General features: G+C 47.4%; 2 protein-coding genes across 2 annotated transcripts in view; one reads left to right on the forward strand and one right to left on the reverse strand.

The window, feature by feature from the left end:
• The window catches only part of MGAT4B (alpha-1,3-mannosyl-glycoprotein 4-beta-N-acetylglucosaminyltransferase B), an 89068-nt gene extending 75866 nt beyond the window's left edge, over positions 1–13202 (forward strand). The window contains exons 9-15 of the mRNA XM_034778105.1: positions 112–242; positions 4907–5014; positions 6498–6691; positions 8163–8241; positions 9760–9847; positions 11263–11375; positions 12346–13202. Of these exons, the coding sequence (XP_034633996.1) occupies positions 112–242; positions 4907–5014; positions 6498–6691; positions 8163–8241; positions 9760–9847; positions 11263–11375; positions 12346–12369 (737 nt within the window). The 3' untranslated portion in view covers positions 12370–13202. The remainder of the gene's footprint in view (positions 1–111; positions 243–4906; positions 5015–6497; positions 6692–8162; positions 8242–9759; positions 9848–11262; positions 11376–12345) is intronic.
• A 2902-nt stretch (positions 13203–16104) lies between these two features.
• Positions 16105–20483, reverse strand: part of LOC117882073 (leukotriene C4 synthase-like) — a gene marked incomplete in the record, with an annotated part of 19245 nt that continues 14866 nt past the window's right edge. Inside the window, 3 exon segments of the mRNA XM_034780049.1 lie at positions 16105–16804; positions 17899–17980; positions 18819–18889. Coding sequence (XP_034635940.1) covers positions 16657–16804; positions 17899–17980; positions 18819–18889 — 301 coding nt within the window.

The following is a 20483-nucleotide window of genomic DNA, read 5'->3' on the forward strand; positions in this document are numbered from 1 at the left end:
GAGAGAAACCAGTTTTTCCCCTGAGGAACTTGTTATTCTTTTCAGTGGCTGGATCTTGTTTGTTTCATACTGTATCTGCTTTGTCTCTTCTCCATCCAAATATGCTTTCAGGAAAGATGTTCAAATCGCTGGATCTCAGCCTGATTGTGGAGTTTATACTCATGTTCTACAAGGACAAGCCCATTGACTGGCTCCTTGATCACATCCTTTGGGTGAAAGTGTGCAATCCAGAAAAAGATGCGGTAAGTAAACAATCCCCACAGAAGGCACGAAGAATCTTTCCATTCTGCACTTGCTCTGAATGTCCAGAACTTGCTGGGAAAGGTGGGAAGATCTCTTTTTATAAGAAGTAGTGATGATGACATTTTGTTCTGAATCTTTGTTAATCTCATTTAGCCAGGAAAGCTTCATTAGGATCTTACCTAGGAAAAAATGTTTGGAAAATTCAATATGTTGCCTTCCAGACTAGCATGTTGCTAAGAGATGCTTTATGGGGATTCTTTGTGATGGGTAGAAAAGTCAGAACCTCCCTTCTGTAGAAGGATACTTCCCATTCTGGGCAATAATCTCTCTGATGCTAGAGGAAATTGAGACCGGCTCCTTGTTTAACTCCATCATTAGAGGATTTTCACACAAACCCTCTTCCCCTCCATGCTTTTATCTTATCTTTTAAACTATGTGTTCCCTTCCTTGAAGCCTGCCTTCCCCCCCATCCCCCTACACTTACTGTAACAGCAAAATACCTCTTTGGAATTGCACTTGAGTGCCCTCTCCGTTTGGAGCACACGTGCATGGTGACTCGGGATCCCATTGCAGCTCCCCCGAGCTTCTCCACAGCCAGGAGAGTGGTAGCCATGTAGAGACGTGGAGGGGGAGGGGAGTCTAGGGGAATCCTTATTGCTGTCTTGTGGTCATTGTGATCAATTGTTTACTGTGGTGTGTGTGTCTGATGCTTTACAGATGACAGTAAAAAAGGGACATCCTTTCTGTGTTCTAAATTAAACTAGCAACAACAAGAGATCAGAGTAACCGGGATGGAGTGGAGGGTATGGGAGGATGAGGGTTGCAGCCGTGAGTGTGAGATGAACTCGTTGCCAGATGCACACTCTGGTCTTGTATTTGAATACATTTAAATCTGAAGCCGAGGTCAGTGCCGCAGAGACCCCAGAGAAGCAGGGCTAGTATCTGTCTCTAGTAGGTTTTTATCTTTTCTCCTCTGTTCGCTCTGAGAGAGATAGGTCGCAGTATCCCTTAGATCTTCTTGTGTGTAGGGTGATTTGTGTTCCGAACACCGTTTGCTTGTTCTTCAGGCGGTTTTGGCCCAGTGTGCTCTTGGGTGACAGACCCATTCTCAATCAACATATCCTACAGAACCTCTTCTCCTGGTCTGGGCAAGATTGGGATTTGTTTGTGCGTCTGCTCCATGCAGGAGTGATGGGATGCAGCTGGTGCTTGGCCTTCCCCCCCCCCCCCCCCCCCCCCCTTGTATTTAGCTTGAGCGGTGTTTTAATGCAATTCCCACTGCACAGCCAGGTTAGCTCATACTCTCCTACCTGACTGCTTCCCCTCCACTGTCTTCTCAGAGGATGCTGCAAACCTCTGAATTGTTGTTTTTTTACAAATTTAACCTAATTCTAGTGTGGATTTCTGGCTCCTTCTCCCACTGTGTGCATGATTAACTCTCTGCAGCGCCCCTTGAAACGTGACTGTAAATCCCCCTGTGTCGAATCAGATTGGTAGCTCTAGGATTTGCTTTCTTGATTGAAAGTTTGCTTGGCCTGGGCTCTTTGGGAAGTGCTTTGCCTGATCTGGATACATCCTGTTCTCTTTACATTTGAAAACTAATTGTAGATTTACCTGGGATAAAGTTGCATATGAAGAGCTGACCTTGCTGTTACTAGGAGCAGTTCCCCACCCTAATGTGCCTAGAACAATGTTGCTTTCATTAAATGTGTCCTTAACAAAATGAGTAAAGGTGGGGGAGGGGGTGTTACGGGCACTAACATATTCTAACCTGTTTTTCCCATCTAGGTTAAAATAGGGACCTGAAATGAGCTGTTTTTCTTTTGCTGGCAGTGGAAAGAGGTTCTCCCATTAACAGGGCCAGTTTTAATTTTATAATGTAATGAGAGTTGGATTAAGGGATTAGCTCAAATGCAGCCTGCAGAGAATACTCCTGGAATGTCCAGGTTCCGGGGAGGCACAGGCAGACGTGCCAGCTCTCGCGGATGGATCGTGAGAGTCACAATTCCTGAGTAAATTTAAACCTCGCTCGTTATTTCACGATAGAACTCTCAAATGTCAGGATTGTGGGCGGGGGGGGTGTTTCCAGCTGTGGCTGGAAAAAAAAAAAAATCCTTACATCTGAGAGGTCTAAAAGTGAGGCTTAAGTTTACTTAGCAATCCTGTCAGCCACAGCGGGGGCTCCCCCGTCAAGCCTCAGGTGTGGGCCGGCGGGGCCAGGCTCCCACTGTCAAGCACAGGTGGCTGCTCCCCTGCCAGCCTGGGAAAATGGGAGAAGGGACCCCACTGCAGCCTCTCCCCCCTACACACACACCTGGGGAGGGTGAAGAAACCCTAAGAGGAGCAGAGGTGAGGCTGGGAGGGCTGAACCATGGCCGGAGGGCTGCAGGGGGACTGAAGTGAGGAGGGTGGGGGCTGAAGGGGGTGGGAGCCTGTATTGATGGTGGATTCTGAGCAGATAGGGTGAGTTCTGGAAGGGTGAACTGAGGGCAGTGGGGGGTTGATGGGGTGGGGGGCTGAACTGATGGGGTGGTGATGGGGGTAGGGAGACTGAATTGACGGGGGATGGGTGAGGACAAACTGATGGGGGAGTGCTGGGGGACAGGATTAATTGCTGGGCAGATGTGGGGGAGTGAGAGCTCCTGCAGCAGGGGCCAAAGTCACCTTGTCCAGTACATATGGGAGAGTGGGCAACACTACCATGCACACACCTTGGGGATGGGCAGGGGGAGTTCAAACATCAAGAGACCGAGCTAAAAAACACGTAATGATTTTGGGGCCAATCTGTTGACTTCTTGGAGTCCAACATGATTTCTGCAAGTCCAACTCATGATTTTTGCTCTCTTGAAGTTGGCAGTACTGCACAGGTAACGTGGACTGTGCCAAGGGCTTGCTTAGCAAGGAAGGCTTGAGTACCACTGATGGGATTCTATGCAGCTTGTCCCCCTTTTTAGGTCTTAGTATAGTGCAGGGACTGCATTCAGAGAGCCCATCAGAAAGGGTACGTAGACAGACCTCATTGAGTTTGATACTTTGCGGACATCCCTATAAGCGGGGTCACAAAAATTGTTGGACCAAAAAAAACCCTTATCTTTCCCTGTGCTTAAATCCATATTTGCATCCTGTTGCCCTCCCCGCAAGGAAAACTGAATTAAATTTCTAGCTAATGCGACTCCTGTGCAGTGTAGTGTGGATAAATCCCCACAAGCCAGGGGCCTCTAATAGGTGTCCTGGATATGATATAACTATCGGGGTATCCGTCATTCTATAACAGACTTAAAAGTCACTATTCTTGAACAAAAAAACTTCAGAAACAGACTTCAAAGAGAAACAGCAGAACTAAAATTCATTTGCAAATTTAACACCATTAATCTGGGCTTGAATAGGGCCTGGGAGTGGCTGGCTCATTACAGAAGCAGCTTTTCCTCTCCTGGAATTGACACCTCCTCATCTATTATTGGGAGTGGACTACATCCACCCTGATTGAATTGGCCCTGTCAACACTGGTTCTCCACTTGCGAAGTAACTCCCTGCTCTTCATGTGTCATTATATAATGCCTGCATCTGTAACTTTCACTCCATGCATCTGAAGAAGTGACTTTTTTTTACCCACGAAAGCTTATGCCCAAATAAATCTGTTAGTCTTTAAGGTGCCATCGGACTCCTTGTTGTTTTTATGATCTAACTAGACTGTCTTTTCCCTCGGACTCCTCTCTGCTCCTTTCCCCAATCTCTCTCTGTCTGATTTCCTCTCTGCTCAGGGCTGGCTCTACCATTTTTGCGGCCCCAAGCAAAAAAAAATAAAATAAAAAAAGCCACTTGGACTGCCGCCTGAACTGCCGATGTGCAAAAAAAAAAGGCCGCTTGGACTGTGCCGCCCCAAGAATGGATGGAATGCCGCCTCTTAGCATGTGCCGCCCCAGTCACGTGATTCCTCCGCTGGTGCCTGGAGCCGGCCCTGTCTCTGCTCCACGTTCACAATGTTTTTCTCACTGTTTTTTTCCTTTGTCCCTTTCTGCTCGCTCTCTCCTCTGTAGAATGTGAACCTGATAACAGTAGTTCAGATTAGAGTTGAACTTTCAACCCCACCTTGTTGGGGTGGTTTGAAATCAGGCCAAACAGCTTTGCCAGAGGAACTAGCAAACTAATAAAAACCCTACCGGCGCTTGTACCCAACTTGCCCAAAGAGAGAGGAGCATTGTTTGGGAGGAAGAGCTAAACCAGTCAATGAAGATCCAGGGATTGAAGAAGGGAGGAGCGAAATGAGTTTCCTGGCAAACCAGAGAGGCTGATCTATTTTGTTCCTTTGATATTAACAGCTGAGAATTTAGGGAGGAAGGGCGCTGATTAGGCAGATGGCAGAATACAATCGGTGGTGTTGGGTGCGGAGGAGAGTTTGAAATATAAGCACTTGGAATTAATAAGAGCATAGATGCCATTGCTCCTGCTGGTGGACCAGCTCACCAAATCCTTCTGCATAACGAGCTGAAAGTCACTGACAGATTCATCTTACTTGCAAATCAAAGGCAGAGTAAAGGGTGTTTCCCATGGTTCTCTCCCCCATGATCTGACCTGACCTTGGCTTTCCCCCACTCCTGGTGATCCGGGCGCTCTGCACAACAAAGGCAGAAGCCAGAGTTCTCACCGTGCTTTCTCATTTCAGAAACATTGTGACAGGCAGAAGGCGAACCTGAGAATCCGCTTCAAGCCCTCGCTCTTCCAGCATGTGGGAACCCACTCCTCCTTGGCTGGGAAGATACAGAAATTGAAAGTGGGTATCTGACACCGTGGCATCGCATTCTTCCCCCACCCATAAAGATCTCCCTGATGTCAGGCCCTTCTTGCACTCTGGATTCACATGCACACGCCAACTTGCCGCCTTTGGAAATCCGATGTGGTGCTTGGAGTTTCATATCTTAATGGCCAGGTTTCCATTTGGGGGTGGAGTAATGCAGCAACTCTGCTCCCCCTTTTGTTTTTTCAACACGGTACACCTTCAAGCTCAGCAAATTTAAATGAATATTTTAGACACCTTTATTAAACTGCCCTGTCTCTCCTTTTTCCTCCTGTCACCACTGGAAGGCTGGTTGCTAGGTAATCTGTACTGAAATCTGCTTGTTAATGCTGTGGTGGTTGGTGTAATGCAAATTCATAGATTCAATTGCATTTGAGTTTTCTAACTTTTTGAACAGGGGAAGCAGCTTCTTCATTCAGGGCTTTACAGGCGGAAGGGAGGCACCAGACAGAGGAGGAATGTTTTACTTCCCGAGATAATGAAGGTTTTTTTTAAATGTGTTGGAAGGAAATCGGAATTCAGTCAGGAAACTGGGTCTTGAAACAGGGCACATGCCATGACTAAAGAGGTTAGGACACATTCACTAGCCAGGTTTCCCTAATCCCGTTTGTTTGAGTGCATCAGAGCTGCAATGCACTTGAAGAGAGGTTGAGGTTGACTGGTGTTTCCACCCTTCTCCAGAGGCTGGAGGTACTTGACCTTCAGTCTTGAGCACCACAGCACACCTGAGCTTGTAGTGTAACAGCCCTTCTTGTCCTGTCGCGGTCATTCCGGGTTGCTGTGTTTTACCTGATTCTTGGTGTTTATTTTTAGGCAAATTAAGGCTCACTTCTTAACAGTGTAAATTGTATGGGGCGGGGAGGGGGACTATTTAAATTTCAACAAAATCCAACTACAAAGTAGTGCCGCTAATTTTTTTCGGAAAGTATATTATGCAGTAAAAATGTGAGAAGCATGATTTGTACTCAAGTATGGCTCTGTACCTGATACAAAATGTCACTTTATATAAATATATGTTATAATCCAGTCCAAATAACGCAGTCATTCTCTGATATAACTCAATCACTGGCAAATAATTTGACCCAGGTTAACTAAGACTTTCCTTAGCTTGTAAGATGCTTGAGGCAGGGTTCTGTGTTTGTATGGCACCTACCATTATGGGGCCTTGGCCCTGATTGGGGCTCCTATGTGCTACCACAGTGCATATGATGATTTCCCCTTTGCAACCCTGTGCTCCCGGGAATCAGCTCCCCAAAGGAACCCGAGGGCTCTGTTTTTCCCCATGCCCTTTGCGCACCAGCTTCCATCTCACATTCTGTAAATGTTGCATTGATACTTTGGCACTGGGATGTTGGAGCCTTTAATCTCTGTCTCCCTAAAGCTGGAAACCCTATTTATTTCTCATTCAATGAAAGCCATGTGAGAGACTTCACTCTTGCTTTGCATTGTATGTGTTGAGGACAAAGACTTTGGAAAGCAAGCCCTGCGAAAAGAACATGTCAACCCTCCCGCAGAGGTGAGCACCAGTCTGAAAACCTACCAACACTTTACCTTGGAGAAAGCCTACCTAAGAGAGGACTTCTTCTGGGCATTCACCCCCATGGCAGGAGACTTCATCCGATTCAGATTCTTTAAACCACTCCGCATCGAAAGGTCAGTGTGTTGGGGTGCGCTCAGCGGTGGGGGAAATATACAAAACTAGGGGCTGAGATGGGCTTCCCCTTTTCTGTCCCCGTATTACCCTGATTTTTATCCCAAGTGGTGCAGTCTGCTTCTCTGACTCCATTTTACTTTCCTTTGCATTTAAGTAGTTGCTGCCTGCTTGCAAAGGCAAGTCTTTGTCGTTTCACTCCTTGTGTTAGATGTCTTGATTTTCCTCCCTGGAGTGTTGTCCCTTGTGCCCAGACTGGTGTCCCATCCTGCTGGCTGCAGGGCAGAAACTTGCACACCCTGATTCTAGACTTGGCTTTGCATAACTCTGACCACTGCCAGGGAAGAGCAGCACGATAATAGAAACAGCTGTAGTCAATACCCAGTTCTGTGTGGTAACACAGCTCTGTGAACGCATCGTGTCTAAAGGGCGGAGGGTCTCCTGACTCAGTGCAATTCCTTTGGGGCGCGTGGGAGGCCTTTATAGGAGAATAAAATTGGAACTGAACTGGGGAGAGTAGTTTATGGCTCAGATTTCTTGCTGCCTTGATAGTCAGTAGTAGGAGCCTGACCTTTCTGGAAAACAGTCCTGCCTGGGTTTTTCGTCTCTAAGCATGCCCCCAGAGTAAGGCCTTGCTCATCCCTCCCCTCAACCCCCCGACCACTGCAAGTAACCCTTTCAATCTTCCAGAACCCTGGTAGCAGGTGTTGCAGAAACCCTTTTTCTTTTTGAGGACAAGTAGTGGTATCAATGCTGCTCCTTGGTTTTGCCTACAATAATAGCACTACTCAACACTTACATTATACTTCCAAAATGGTATGCAAATGTCCATCCCGGAGCCTCCCCTCCCCCGTGAGGCAGGTGTGCACTGCTGTCGCTCTCCCACTTTTACAGGTGAGGGGAAGCTGTGACAGATGCTAAGGGTCTAGAGGGACCTGTTTTTCCAGAGAAAGGAAAAACTCCTCTTCACATGGCTCTTGTTCAGGCCCAGGTTGGGGTGGTGTGTGCAGATGTCACTTCACCAGGCCTGGCAGTTTTGTCTTGATCTCAGAGAGGAGATGCCTCAACCCCAGACTTGTGTGATAATCCCAATACACCTGCAGCAATGGTGACGTGAAAACCCCCTTCTCCAGAAGATCCGTTTATGAAGCCTGCCCAGAACTCCGGCAGCCCTCCCTCATCCAGAGCTCACTCTGTTACCTCTCGAGTTCCTCTCATTGGGAGAATTGCTTATGTTTGCTCCCATAGGCACTGGAACCCTTCACTTGTAAATGCAATGAAACAATAATCCATAAATAATAATCCATAAAGAGCCATCTCAGTGTCCCCATCTCAATGAAAGCGGCTCTCCGGGAGCGTACAGCTGCCTGTTTGGTTCAGACATTCGATAAATCGCTCCTGGCGGGAGACACAACGGTCCCCCCCGCACCTCTAAATCCAGTCAGGTTCTTACAGCTTTGGTCTCTGTTACAGATTCTTCTTCCGCAGTGGCAACATTGAACATCCTGAAGACAAACTCTTCAATACGACTGTGGAGGTTTTGCCCTTCGATGTAAGTTTTGGGGGGATCGGGCTGGAGGTTGGGAGTAGGGAGAAGTGGAAGTTTTGCAGGGGGGAATTTAAAATTCTAAGGGAAATGTTTAGTACGTGCACGTGAGCTGTTGGCTGTGACGTGTTTGCTAGTCCTGCTAGTATCAGACTAGTCTGACTTTGTTATTAATAATCATGCCTATTACGGTGGTGCCTATGGTTTGTGCTAGGCGCTCCACAAACACAGAGCAGCAGACAGTCTCTGCAGAGCTTACAGTCTAGACAGACACCGGAGGGAGGGAAGGTCTAACATGCAAGCAGAGTGATTGCAGCAAATGCCATGTTTGTCGCATGACTTTGGCTGGGCATTTGATTTAGTTCAGAGGGGATCAGCTAAACAGACAGAAAGGTGAAGGGAAAGGAGATGCTGAAGGGAAGTGGGGTGAGGGGGACAGGGCAGGGGATAAGAGAGTAAGAGGGGCAGGTATGGAATGAAGCTGAAGGGAAGGGCAGGGAGAGGGTTGGAGTGAACAGCCAATCAGCCCAGGGTAGAGAGGGTCCCATCAAAACTGTAGAAAGTTTTTTCTGAATGTCCAGTGGTCCTTGCGGTGGCTCCTTCTGCAGCTGCTCCTACCGCCTGGAGTCTCTGGCTGGCTCCCTTCTGCAGTTTCCCCACCACCACCACATGGGGAGGGGAGGCACTGCCTGAGTTCTTGTGCCGACAGAGGGGGGCAGGGGTCTCCCTTGCATGCTTCTGAGTTGGGGCAAGAGGTAGCCCGAGCAGGGCCCCATTTTATGTTCCCACTCCCTCCAAATGCAGCAGTCCCCTGCTTTGGTTGCTTCTGCAGCTGCTCCTACCAGCTGAAGACTCTGGCTGGTTCCCTGCTGCAGTTGTCCTCAAAGTCACATGGCAGCCTGGTGTTGGATATGTAACTTCTATATAGGTTAAAATTAAACCAGAACCTGCAATCCAAAACCAATTAAATTACAAGGTGGGTGGGAGGGCAGGTAGATTCAGATTCCCAATCTGAACCATCCCCCTATGGTTTTTGTTCCAATTTCCAGTCCAGATGCCAATGGAATCTTGCAGAACACCTGTTCTCTTGTGATTCTAATCCAGGATCTCATTAGGCCCAGAACGGATGATCTTGTCAGATTTCCACCACTTGAAAGATTTTATCCCAAAGAAGAGCATGTAAAACTACTGTGCTGTCTAATCGGAACCCAAAACCTAGTCCTGGCTCATACCCGAAGCCATGGGGTAAACCAGGTGCTGCTACTGCCTGTCTGTAGTTAAGACACAAGCCCATGGCAGTAGAGAGCCCTCATGGTTTAATACCTCTCGTGTATGTTTTAATATACTAGACTTGTGCTTGAAAGGAAAGACCTTACAACAAGTCTACATGTTGCTACAGTGATTTCCTTTGAAAGTTGCAATGCTGTTTGCTTTATGGCTCTGGCTGTTAATGCTGTACCCACAGCAGGCTTCCTAAATTCTTGCCACTGGCTTTCTGCAATGACTGTCTGTTTCCCCGCACAGAGTCTCCAGTCAGATAAGGAAGCCCTGCAGGAGGGAAGAGGGACAGTGTTCAAGTACCACAGGACATCAGATGGCTACATACAGATAGGTAAATTACTGGTTCAAGGCAAAAGCTGGCCTGCTGTTTGCTGATAGTGCACCACATTTGTTGATCTTCAAATGAATAAAAACCACTAAAAACCTTGCTTGGAATTGATTTGCCTGGAAATGAGATTGAAAGTCAGTCATGTAAAGCAAGTTAGGCTTTTTTTTTTCCTCCACGAACCAAAACTTGGATGGGTTTTAATCACAATTCTCCTTTCTGCAGGACGCGCTCTCTCTCTCTCTCTCTCATGTAACAATAGAGCAGGATTAAAGCTCATTCCTAGGGCAGGGAAAGAGGAATTGAACAGACCTGAAGGGAATGAACAAAGTTGGCTTTCAGTTAAGCAAAATGCCGTCGTGGTGCATTCGTTAGTAACTTCCCGCGAGTTTCCTCTCAGCACCGACAGGAGTAGTTTTCAGATGCCTTGTGCTAGGATCCTTGCTGCTGCTATATGGCTTTGAGGGTTCCCAAGTGGGGCATGGTTGGAGAGAGCAAAGATTTCACCATGAGGGGAAAATTATAGATGTGATTTTTAAGTCAATTGCACTTTCTTTTTTCTGGTTCTGCTCTGCAGAGCAGGCAGTAGGGTAGGCTCATGCATACGTTGGTGTGGACACATGGTTCAAATACACCACCTAGGGAGATCGTAGGGCTGGAAAGGTCCCTACAGGAAAGATTTCTTCATCACACCTTAAAAAGCAGAAGAAAATCTCTGGAGACGGAGCTCCTTTATCACAAAGTACAGGCTCCAACTTGTGGTTCAGGGTAGCCAGTGCTGTGTGGGGAATTCCTGTGCTGCTGTTTGCATTCTTGTGGCCTTTGCCACCATATAGACATGCTCAGGAAAATAAAGGGGCTAAATATTCTCCTTACGGTGGCCTTTTCTCCACGACCCTGTTCAACTTCACAATGTTTAGGTAGCTACATTAAATGTTCATTTATGAAACACTGCCACCTACTGGCCATGTAGGGCTCTGCATTTCTAGATTTCTGAATCCAGTTTCTTTGGTTGTGAGATACATCACTTTTTTTTTAAAGGTATTGCTGTTCTGGGAAGGGCTTATATTTGACCTCACAATGCCCTGAGTCCCTTTCATTTGAGAGAGTGCAGTGGATCAATCAGGTAGTTTGGTGCTGTGTGCAAACTAAAAACAATGAGCATATGTAGTTACCCTCTCATAAGTTCAGTGGTAAGCAACACTTAAATGTGGCAGCTGCTTAAAGAGTGAGAGTGGTTGGTTTGTACAGGACCATATCTATCAAAGGCTCCCAGCGAAGGCCTGGGTTGGTGCTCTGTAGCAGCTACTGGAAAACAAGACTGAAAATGCGACTGCTTGATGCCGGGGGAGCCCTCAGGGACAGCTCAGCTGCTCTTGGGAGGATATTCTACCCCAGACCTGTCTGCTTTTCTCCATCAGGCTCCTTTTCTAAGGGTGTTGCAGAAGGAGAAGTGGACCCTTCATTTGGGCCTCTGGAAGCCATCCGTCTGGTCATCCAGACTGATTCTCCAGTGTGGATCATCTTGAGTGAGGTAACCTGTTTTTCTGGCTTAAAAAAAGCAACTTAGATCTGGACAGCTCCCTTCACCAGCCTGGAACAGACAGAACCCCTCCCCACCCCCTGAATTCTTCCCACGCAGGAGGAATAGATATCAGGGTAAAAGGGGTGGGGGGGATTTTGAGCCCTCCTTGAAGGGAGAGGGGAGGAGGGTGAGTGGCCTTTTCATCCTGTTGAATCCAGAGTCCCTGGTCTTAGAAACACAATCCTGCTGCCGTGAAAGCTAATGGAAAAGCTCACCTGGATGTCCATGGGAGCAGGATAGGCCCCTAAGTGGCAATGCATTTTGTACAGAACTTTGAATATAGAGATGAACCTGTGGAGTTCGAGTGAGTTGGACAGAGGGACTGTTACTCTAGTTGGGGCAAGTGCTTTCCTGGTAATGTGATTGTCGTTAAACCCAGTCCTTTGGAGAAAGGAATAGGTGCTTGCCCCTTACTCTACTGGCCAGACAGCTGAGAAGGGAGAAAATGGGCTTGTACAAGGAATGTTTAAACATCCCGAGTATTTTTTTAAACATTTAATTAAATTCTTGATAGTGTCCCTTCAAACCCATCACAGTTTTAATAGCCTGAGGGTCAGGGGATTTGGGTTTTTCTGCCCTCTAACATCATTTGTGTCCTGCAAATGGGGCTGTCACCTTGCTTGCTGGTCCCCACACCAGCATCACTAAGTAAGGGGTGTGGAGACCAACCCTTTGAAGACTAGTCGCAGGCTGCAGTCACGTGATCTTCTGGGTGTCCCCTCAAGATGGTGTCTTGTCAGCAACAAATTAGCAAAAAAAACCCCACCCTCATTCTAATACCCTTCATAGGTGTCTTCACCCTTGTGTCCTCTCTCCCTGCTAGCAGGGGGACTGCCTGGAAGTTTTGTACCTGAGAAAGTGCCCTACCCTGAGGCCTTTTGCTTCCTTTCTCTTATTCTTCCCCATTCTATCTTTGCAGATTTTTCTGAAAAAAGCAGAATGAAATTCCCAGGACGAAGGGTGGATGCACAAAGGAGTTGCTCAGTCCCTTTTCCCAATCTTCTGCTCCCTTTGATTCCCTTCCCCCAGTCTGCAAACGGTGTGAAAGTGTTGCATGCACAGCACCACCACCTGCTCCAAGCCAGGAAGAAAAAAATCATCTGTGGTCAAAGTACACACATCCTGGCAAGCTCTGCAACAGACTACATGGAGGGGAAACCTTTCCCTAGGTGGATGCTGGCTGGAATTAAACAAGATAGCACCAGTGCCCGCACTGGCACGTGTTGGCTGCAGCTGACTGCGGGGGGTGGTCAGACTGTCCGCTCTAGCTGTATAGAGACCAAGGGAAAATAATCCTAGTTTAAAGGTTTGGTTTGTTCCCCTGGGCGAGGACCACACTCCTCCTCTCAGGGATATGGCTCCCTGAATGTAGCAGTTGGGTCAGATCACAGTACGGTTTGGCATGCTTACAGAACAAAGGATCTAATGAGCAGGAAAGCCAAACGACTCTTCAGCCCAGGAAAGGGCAGACCCTGGCTATATTGGGGTGGGGAGGGGGGCATGGTAGCCCTATTGCCAGAGCGGTGGAGGGGGAGAGTTTTGGCTATGAGCGCAGGGTGACTGAATTCCCCTTACCAACTGCAGAGCAGGGTTGAGGTGCATTGGGGGAAACAATCACAGCCTGAATCCCTTCATTTCCCCTTGCCCCAGCAAAAGGCAGTTCCTCCAGAACTACAGCTGAGGATTAAGTGAGCAGGAGGATGGAGCTCTCCTCTTGGTCCAGGAAGGGGCCTGGTTTTGCCAGAGGGGATTACGTATATCGGTATGGCAGGGAAATACTAAACCACACTGTGCCTGCCAGGGTTGAACATGGCCCCTGAATAAAACTTATGTTGAAGGCCCCAGTGTCTTCACGCCTTGAGATTTTGAGTGCAAAATCCATCTTTTTAATAAATATTTCAGTTACTGGTTGATGTGAATTTTGAAAATAAGTAGCCCAGTTCTAAAATGGTAGGGAGTCATGTAATTTCTCAGAAGTTTTTTCTGAAATCCCAATGTCTCTTCAGCTATACACTGGAATGCATTATACTACTTTAATGTGCTGTATTTTTTATTATTGGATACATTTGATTTTTCAAGTACATCTCTATATAAATATATATTAAAAATAATGTGCACTGTAATAAAGTTGAATTAAATTTAAAATCCTTGCCCTTGTCGTCACTCGGGTTTTAACTTTCTAGCAAGAGGCTCTTCGTATTTAACCTGCAGATTGTAAAATTGCTTTCCCTTTCCATGGCTAAGCAATGTAACTGTTGAATAGGGTTATAAATTAGCCAAGGCATTGCTGCTCGTGCCAGTTCCAGGGGCCCTGCTTCTACAGGCAGGGTGCTGTAGTTGCATAACTGAACAGACTGAACTGCAGCTCTGCATATACTAGTCAAAGGAACCATTGCCAAACTCTGTCATTGTAATATATTACTTATAAAATGTGCTTCCCCCCCACCCCTCCCCTTACTAGTCTACTATTGACAAGGGCCACCTGATGCTGACAACATCCTCAGTGGCTCTGTATCCAAGTAGAGGGGCTTAATTCCTCCCTCCTCAATTCCTTTATTAAAACCAATGCACGTTTCTGTTGGGTTAGGAGAGAGCCTTTCTTTGAATGGCCTTTGCTTTTCAAGTGTGGTTCTAAAAGAAGAAAATTGCTAAAGTATTGTATGTTCCTCCCCTTCAAACCAGTATATCTAAAGCTGTAGGTTTGGGAAAGTCTCTCTTCACCTTTTTCTGGCTATTTTCTGTCTCCACTCACCAACTGTGTATGCAGTGCACCCCTGGACTGTCCTATGCCATCAGATGCATTGACTCTTATAGCAGAAAACCTGTGTATGTTTCCCATTGCACAGGTACGTGCAGCAACAAGTGACTACCACCGAGTAAAAATGTTCAATTTTTGAGGCAGCTTGTAGTTCCGCCAAGGTCAGCAACATTCGGTGGATGACCCGTTTGACAAGGCCAGGCCTGCAGGTGTAAGTTCTGAGCAGTATTGACTGATACTCGCTTAATCCAACTCAGTGGCATAATTCAATCGATCTTCAGAGGGCCCAGAAGGAGAGTAGAACTGTCACAGGCTCTTTCCTGAGCTGGGGGAGTACTGCTGATTTAGCAGCTTTCTCACTCCAGAGGTTGTGCAGAAGGATTCTACAATTCTGTCAGACAAAGTTTCGGTTCTTGCAAACATCAGATCTACCTCAGTCCAGGGCTGTCCAATATGAGCAAGATAGACTCTCTAGGCCAGTGCTCACCAACCCGGCGATTGCGACTGACTGGTCAGTCCTGGAGCCTCTCTCTCAGTTATGATCTTCGCAAGCTGCCAAGTGTGGCCCTGGGGGAGGGGGAGCAGCAGGGCTGGTGCAAGGAAGTTTCGCACCCTAGGCGAAACTTCCACCTTGCGCCCCACCCCCCAGCCCTGCGGCAGCTCCCCACCCTCTGCCCTGAGGTGCCTCCCGCCGGGGAGCCTTGTGGCAGCTCCCCACCCCGGCTCACCTCTGCTCCGCCTCCTCCCCGAGTACACCGCCCCCGTTCTAATTCTCCTCCTCTCCTAGGCTTGCGGCGCTAAATAGCTGATTGGCGCTGCAAGCCTGGGAGGCCGGAGAAGTGGAGCGGCGACCATACGTTCGGGAAGGGGGTGTAGGAATGCTGTAAAAAAAAATTGGGGGCACTGCTTTTTGGCGCCCCCAAATCTTGGCGCCCTAGACAACCGCCTAGTTTGCCTAACTGGTAGCACCGGCCCTGGGGAGCAGGGGTCTCCGCGCACTGCTCCTACAGCTCCCATTGGCCGGGAACAGGGAACTGTGCAGGGTGCCTGCAGAGAGGGGTAGCCTGCGGAGCCATGTTGGTCCCTTCCAGGAGCGGCGTGGGGTCACTGCTGCCTGAGGTAAGTGCCGCCCCCTTCAATGGCCAGGTTCTGAATGGCTCTGTAGCATTAAGACCAGGTGTAGTATGGACCAGCATTTCTCTTCCCCACCCAACCTGCAGCCTCCCAGAGCCAGCCCCCAATACCCCCTCCTGCACCCCCAGCCCTGAGCCCCCTCCCAGAGCTAGCACCTCATACCCCCTCCTGCACTCAAACTCCCTCCCAGAGCCCATACCGCCCTGCACCCCAACGTGCCCCAGCCCAGAGCCCCTTCCTACACCCAAACTGCCTCCCAGAGCTTGCACCCCTCCTGCATCTGCCGCAGGCTCTGCCCAGAGCCCCCTCCCACACTGCGAACCCCTCAGCCCCAGCCCAGAGAAGGTGAGTGAGGGTGGGGGGCAACTGAGGGGATGGAGGGAGCGGGGCAGGGCTTTGGGGAAGGAGTAGGGTAGATCCTGGATTGCCCTTAAATTGAAAAAGTGATCTTGTGCGTAAAAACGCTGGAGACCACTGCTCTAGGCTAAAGACTGTGACAGCTCTGGGTTTGGCCATGGAAATTAAGGCTCATCTTTTTCAGTTATTGGTGTGCTTTGAGTGCCCAATTTGATTGCTAGGCTCTGCTTTGTTGAAGTTCAGGGTGCTCCTAGCAATCTCATCTTAGGTGCCCAATGCCACAAGCCATTAGAAAACATGGGCCTAAAAGCGTTTAAAGTATTATATGAACAAATGTCCTAGAAACAGGTGGTCTAGACCTTGCCTCCCGCGATGTTTACTAATACTCTATTTGAAGTACTGCTACCTGCTGTGTAGAAGAAACAGTTGAGAATTACAACATACTCTTTATTAGCTTAAGCAACATCCTACAGAAGCTGATTCTAGTGGCAAAATCCTTCGTTTCAGCTGAGTGCATGGGATGGGAAGGAAGAAAAGCGTGTGCTAATAATATCTGTCTTTAGCTTCTCTAGCAAGCCTGTGCTTTTCTACATACATATGCACAACTTTTAGTGGGGGAAGAGAAGGCGTTTTAAAAGCCGAATGAGGGAAATTAATGTAGCGTTGCTCTATTCTCCACTTGCGATTAAAACGGTTTCCTGATACGTGAAACTTGCTGTGTATAACTTGGGGTGGGGAGAGGGAGAGAACCACTTTCTCCCTCTTCCCCATCATTCAAGGAAGAGAATTGATGCAGGGGACAAGTGGCTGAAGATAAGTTTGGGAGTATTTTAGATCTCTTCAACCACAGCAAGCTGGTGCTTTTTAGCTCTATTTTGAACTGCTTTAGTGTGGAGAAAGTGAAGGTTAAATTCTTATCAGCCTGGAGGAGCTGTAGGAGATGCTGAGCTAAACGCGCAACTCAGCAGTCACAGGGGCTGTTTACCACCGGAAGAGCAGTTGCAGTTTGCTTGGAATTTCCATTCTCCCCACAAAAGAATTCAGAGACAGGAAGTGAACCAAAAGCCCAGCCACGGACAAACCAATCAAAATCCACAGAACTTTGGCACTGAAGTACATGGGCCCCAATCTGTGTGAGGAGAAAACAAAGTTAACTTGAGGATAGTCAACCCTGGGCTATTGCTACTGCAGCCTTAACACATTAATTAAAAGAGAACAATGACCTCCTCTGACAGGAATGAATTTTTTTATATATATAAAACAAGCAGGGTCTATATCAGGCTTTGCAAACAGCCACCTTCTGCCCTCAAAAATCCAGGTTATTTTGAAGCTACTGTATTTATTTTCAGTTCTGTGCAGCCGAGCAAGGCGTCTTCGCCACTGACAAATAGTAAGACCACCACTTTTGCATATGTGGTTGTGACACTGAAGATGCCGCATGCCAGAACAGCCAGCTTGACAAGGTGGGGGACACAACCTCAGTAAGCCATTGAGAGGCTGGGCCAGGCAATTATTTAACAGAAAACGTTGTGTTGGCTTTAGCACACTTAAATACCTTCAGCCAGTACAGAATCCAATTACTTTGTTCTAACTTTCTTCTCAAACTAGTAACCTTCAGCAGCAGCATGTTTAAAGCAATAAAGCCAGCTGGCTACAGTTATTGTTAAGCACCATGGAGTCAGCCTCTCGTGCAGATGGAGTTTTATGGACTGCGAGCATTCCTGAGGAAAGATGTACGCTTCGTTTAGAGGAACTGCACTGCCCATTGTTACACTCCAGTGCAGAAGACTCCTGCACTTTGGTTTAGACCCACGTGATGAACTGGTAACACATTAGGGGGAGGGATAGCTCAGTGGTTTGAACATTGGCCTGCTCAATGCAGCATTGAGAATTCAATCCTTGAGGGGGCCACTTAGGGATCTGGGGCAAAATCAGTACTTGGTCCTGCTAGTGAAGGCAGGGGGCTGGACTCAATGACCTTTCAAGGTCCCTTCCAGTTCTAGGAGATAGGATATATCTCCATTCATGGTGCTGTTGCCATGGGTGGCAGGGAGAAATTAATAGCAGCAGTGGGTTTCTAACAGCAAAGCGGGTAAGGATACAAGCTCAGATCCTCCTCACAGGTATTTTGGCACCTGACTCCCACTGATTTTAATGTGTATAAGGCAGGCTACTTGTTGGGCACTTTCACTCACACGATTTCAGGCCTGGCTACTTACTTACCTTCCATGAGCAGACAGTGTATATCCCTGGAAGTACTGGTACCGAGCGTACAAGTAGAGTAGCCCACAGACTGCAGCCACACCTAGATGTGAAACCAAGAACCAAAATTGTTACCATGGGGCAGTGCCCCAACTGTTTCACTGACAGAGTCTGAAGGCAGGGATACAACGTCCGACAAGTAATTGGAAGAGAACAATTCAGCAAAATCAAAATTACAAATTGACAGTGACACACCTGACCACTGCATCCAGTGTTGCCTGCGAGGCAGGGGCCCATTGCCCTCCCCCTATTTACTGGCCACAAGGACAAGTGAAAGGGGGCAAGGCCTGTGGGAAGAGGTGGTGTGGGAGCAGGGCCTCAGGGGAAGGGGTGGCTCAGGGCCTGGGGCTTGGAGGTGGGGGCCAAGGAAGCTTCTGCCACCCCTGCAGGGAGGGGTAATCATGGCTTTTTCCCTAGGCTACAAGCCATATTTCCACACCCCTCCCTCTTTAGGAGAAATAAATGAATAGTAGTATAGTGCCTGAGACATTTAGGAACTACTGCACGTCGGGGCCAAATATAAGCAAAGTTAGCAGGTTGAGGAGTAGGAGGCAGACTGGACTAGTTCATCTCTAAAGGCTAGAAGCACTAACTAGCCACAATGCAATTATGTAAATGTCTCCCTTGGGAAAGGCACAAATACCTCCATATATTATCAACAGGTTGGCTTTTCAGTGTTAAAATGTAGCTGCCCAAACCAACTGAGGTTCATTTAAATCTGGCCTATTTCTCCTCTTTCCCCATGTTGAAACAGCTCATCCTTGAGCTCCAGGAGGCTGCTTGCTTCCAGCAATTAGCTAGCAACAGTTTGATGTAAGTGCACCAATGTTATAAACCCAATCAAGTGTCTCGATTTTGGTGGGATTTTTTAATTATTTTACCTTGTTGGAAGAAGATTCCAGCCACCCATAGGACAGACACAAAGATTGGAAAGTATTCGGAGCAGTTCGCCCTAAGGAGAACCAGAGAAGAGAAAGTTAAAACTGCATCACTACAAAAAGCAAAATCCCATATAAACCTCCTCTCAGGGCAGTGTATTTAGCAATTCAGTTTCAAAGATATATTTTGTCACAAGTGGGCAGGATGAGTTTGTGGCATTGTGGGCAATGGGCCCCCTTTCGGCACTGTAGGGCAAATATGCAGCACAGGCTAGGGAAACCAATATTTGCAGTGCTTACAATCTTCTGAACACTTTGCCAAAATTAGCATCTCCCACCAGTCCTGAGTGGAAGTGGCATAATCTCCTCTTCAGAGACGCAGAGGTCATGTAATTTGCCCCAAACCACAGGCTTTCTGCATCAGAGCTGGAATTAAACATGTGTAAGGTATTCCCCCTTTAAGTTAGTAACAGGAAATTACACAATCACCTAAAGCATAAAGTTGTAGGTGTTTAAGAACTGCTCTGTGTCACGCTACTGTGCTGAGTCAAACTTTTGCTCAACCTTAAAAGTCCCCAGCATCCCCAAAGGAGCGTCCTGCCATTCGTCAATCAGCAATGGGGAAGAAAACCTCCAGCTCCATTTTTTTTTAAATGGCAAAAGGCATTAAATCTTCTGCAAAGAAGTACATGGAGCCTCTTCCAAATGTGAAAAGTTTTACAATTCCATGGACAACTCATCTAAAATTTGGCCAAAATAGTCTCCTCTGGCCCTAGGGGATATGCCAAATTTGAGTCAGAAACAGGAGTGCTGCAAATTTTATAAAGCATGTGCCTGTAAACCCTTAGCTAGAGAGAGGCTGCCAGTTTTCCACTATGAAGTAATAAATCTGTGTTTTTAAAAACATCAAAGCATCTCATCCATCAGACTCAATTTCCACAGAAATGACCTTCCCCGTGATCACATCACCTCCCCCACAAAAGATGCAATAGAGATTCTCAGCCTTATATCTTCTGCCATGCACAGAATTAAACAAAGAGGTTTGTGGGCTGGAATTGGCTGTTGCATTTCACACGTGGTGGCATTTCCGTGTGTCTTAAACGAACTCAAGTGAGCATTTGGGACAGTCCAAACATTTACTGTTCGCTGGGTGAGGAAATACAGCATATTATCTATTCAAAATTTACTGTTGTAGTGAAACGAGCCTTCCAATTGTCATCAAACATCGCAGCCCATTTCTTTTAATGCCTTGTTGAAATAAGAGGCAGAATGTAGCTAAAATGAGCAAATTCTTCCTCTCCACTTTTGACTGGAGAAACGACGGAGTCCCATGTTCGTTAGCAGTGTAACGGACCTGAGCACGATCCAAGGCCTCGTGTCTTTCCTCAGGAAAAGCACTGATTCAGCGGTCAGGGTGGGTGCACCCACACTGACCCCCTCAAAGTGCAGAGATTTTAAAAAAGGCAGGGCCTCAGGGTTCTTACAGATAAGCTGCCCCTTACCTTGCACCCCTTCACACAACAGAGCAAACGGGAACACAGACTGGACAGAATTAACTTAATGAGCTGGCATGTAACAGCTCAAAATAAATGTTTCTGTTACACCTCAAAGGAAACCTGCACGACCCCTTCAAAAGATGAGCCCGGGAGCTTAAATTCATAACTTTGC

This window comes from Trachemys scripta, chromosome 8 (assembly GCF_013100865.1).
Source record: "Trachemys scripta elegans isolate TJP31775 chromosome 8, CAS_Tse_1.0, whole genome shotgun sequence".
Lineage (NCBI taxonomy): Eukaryota > Metazoa > Chordata > Testudines > Emydidae > Trachemys > Trachemys scripta.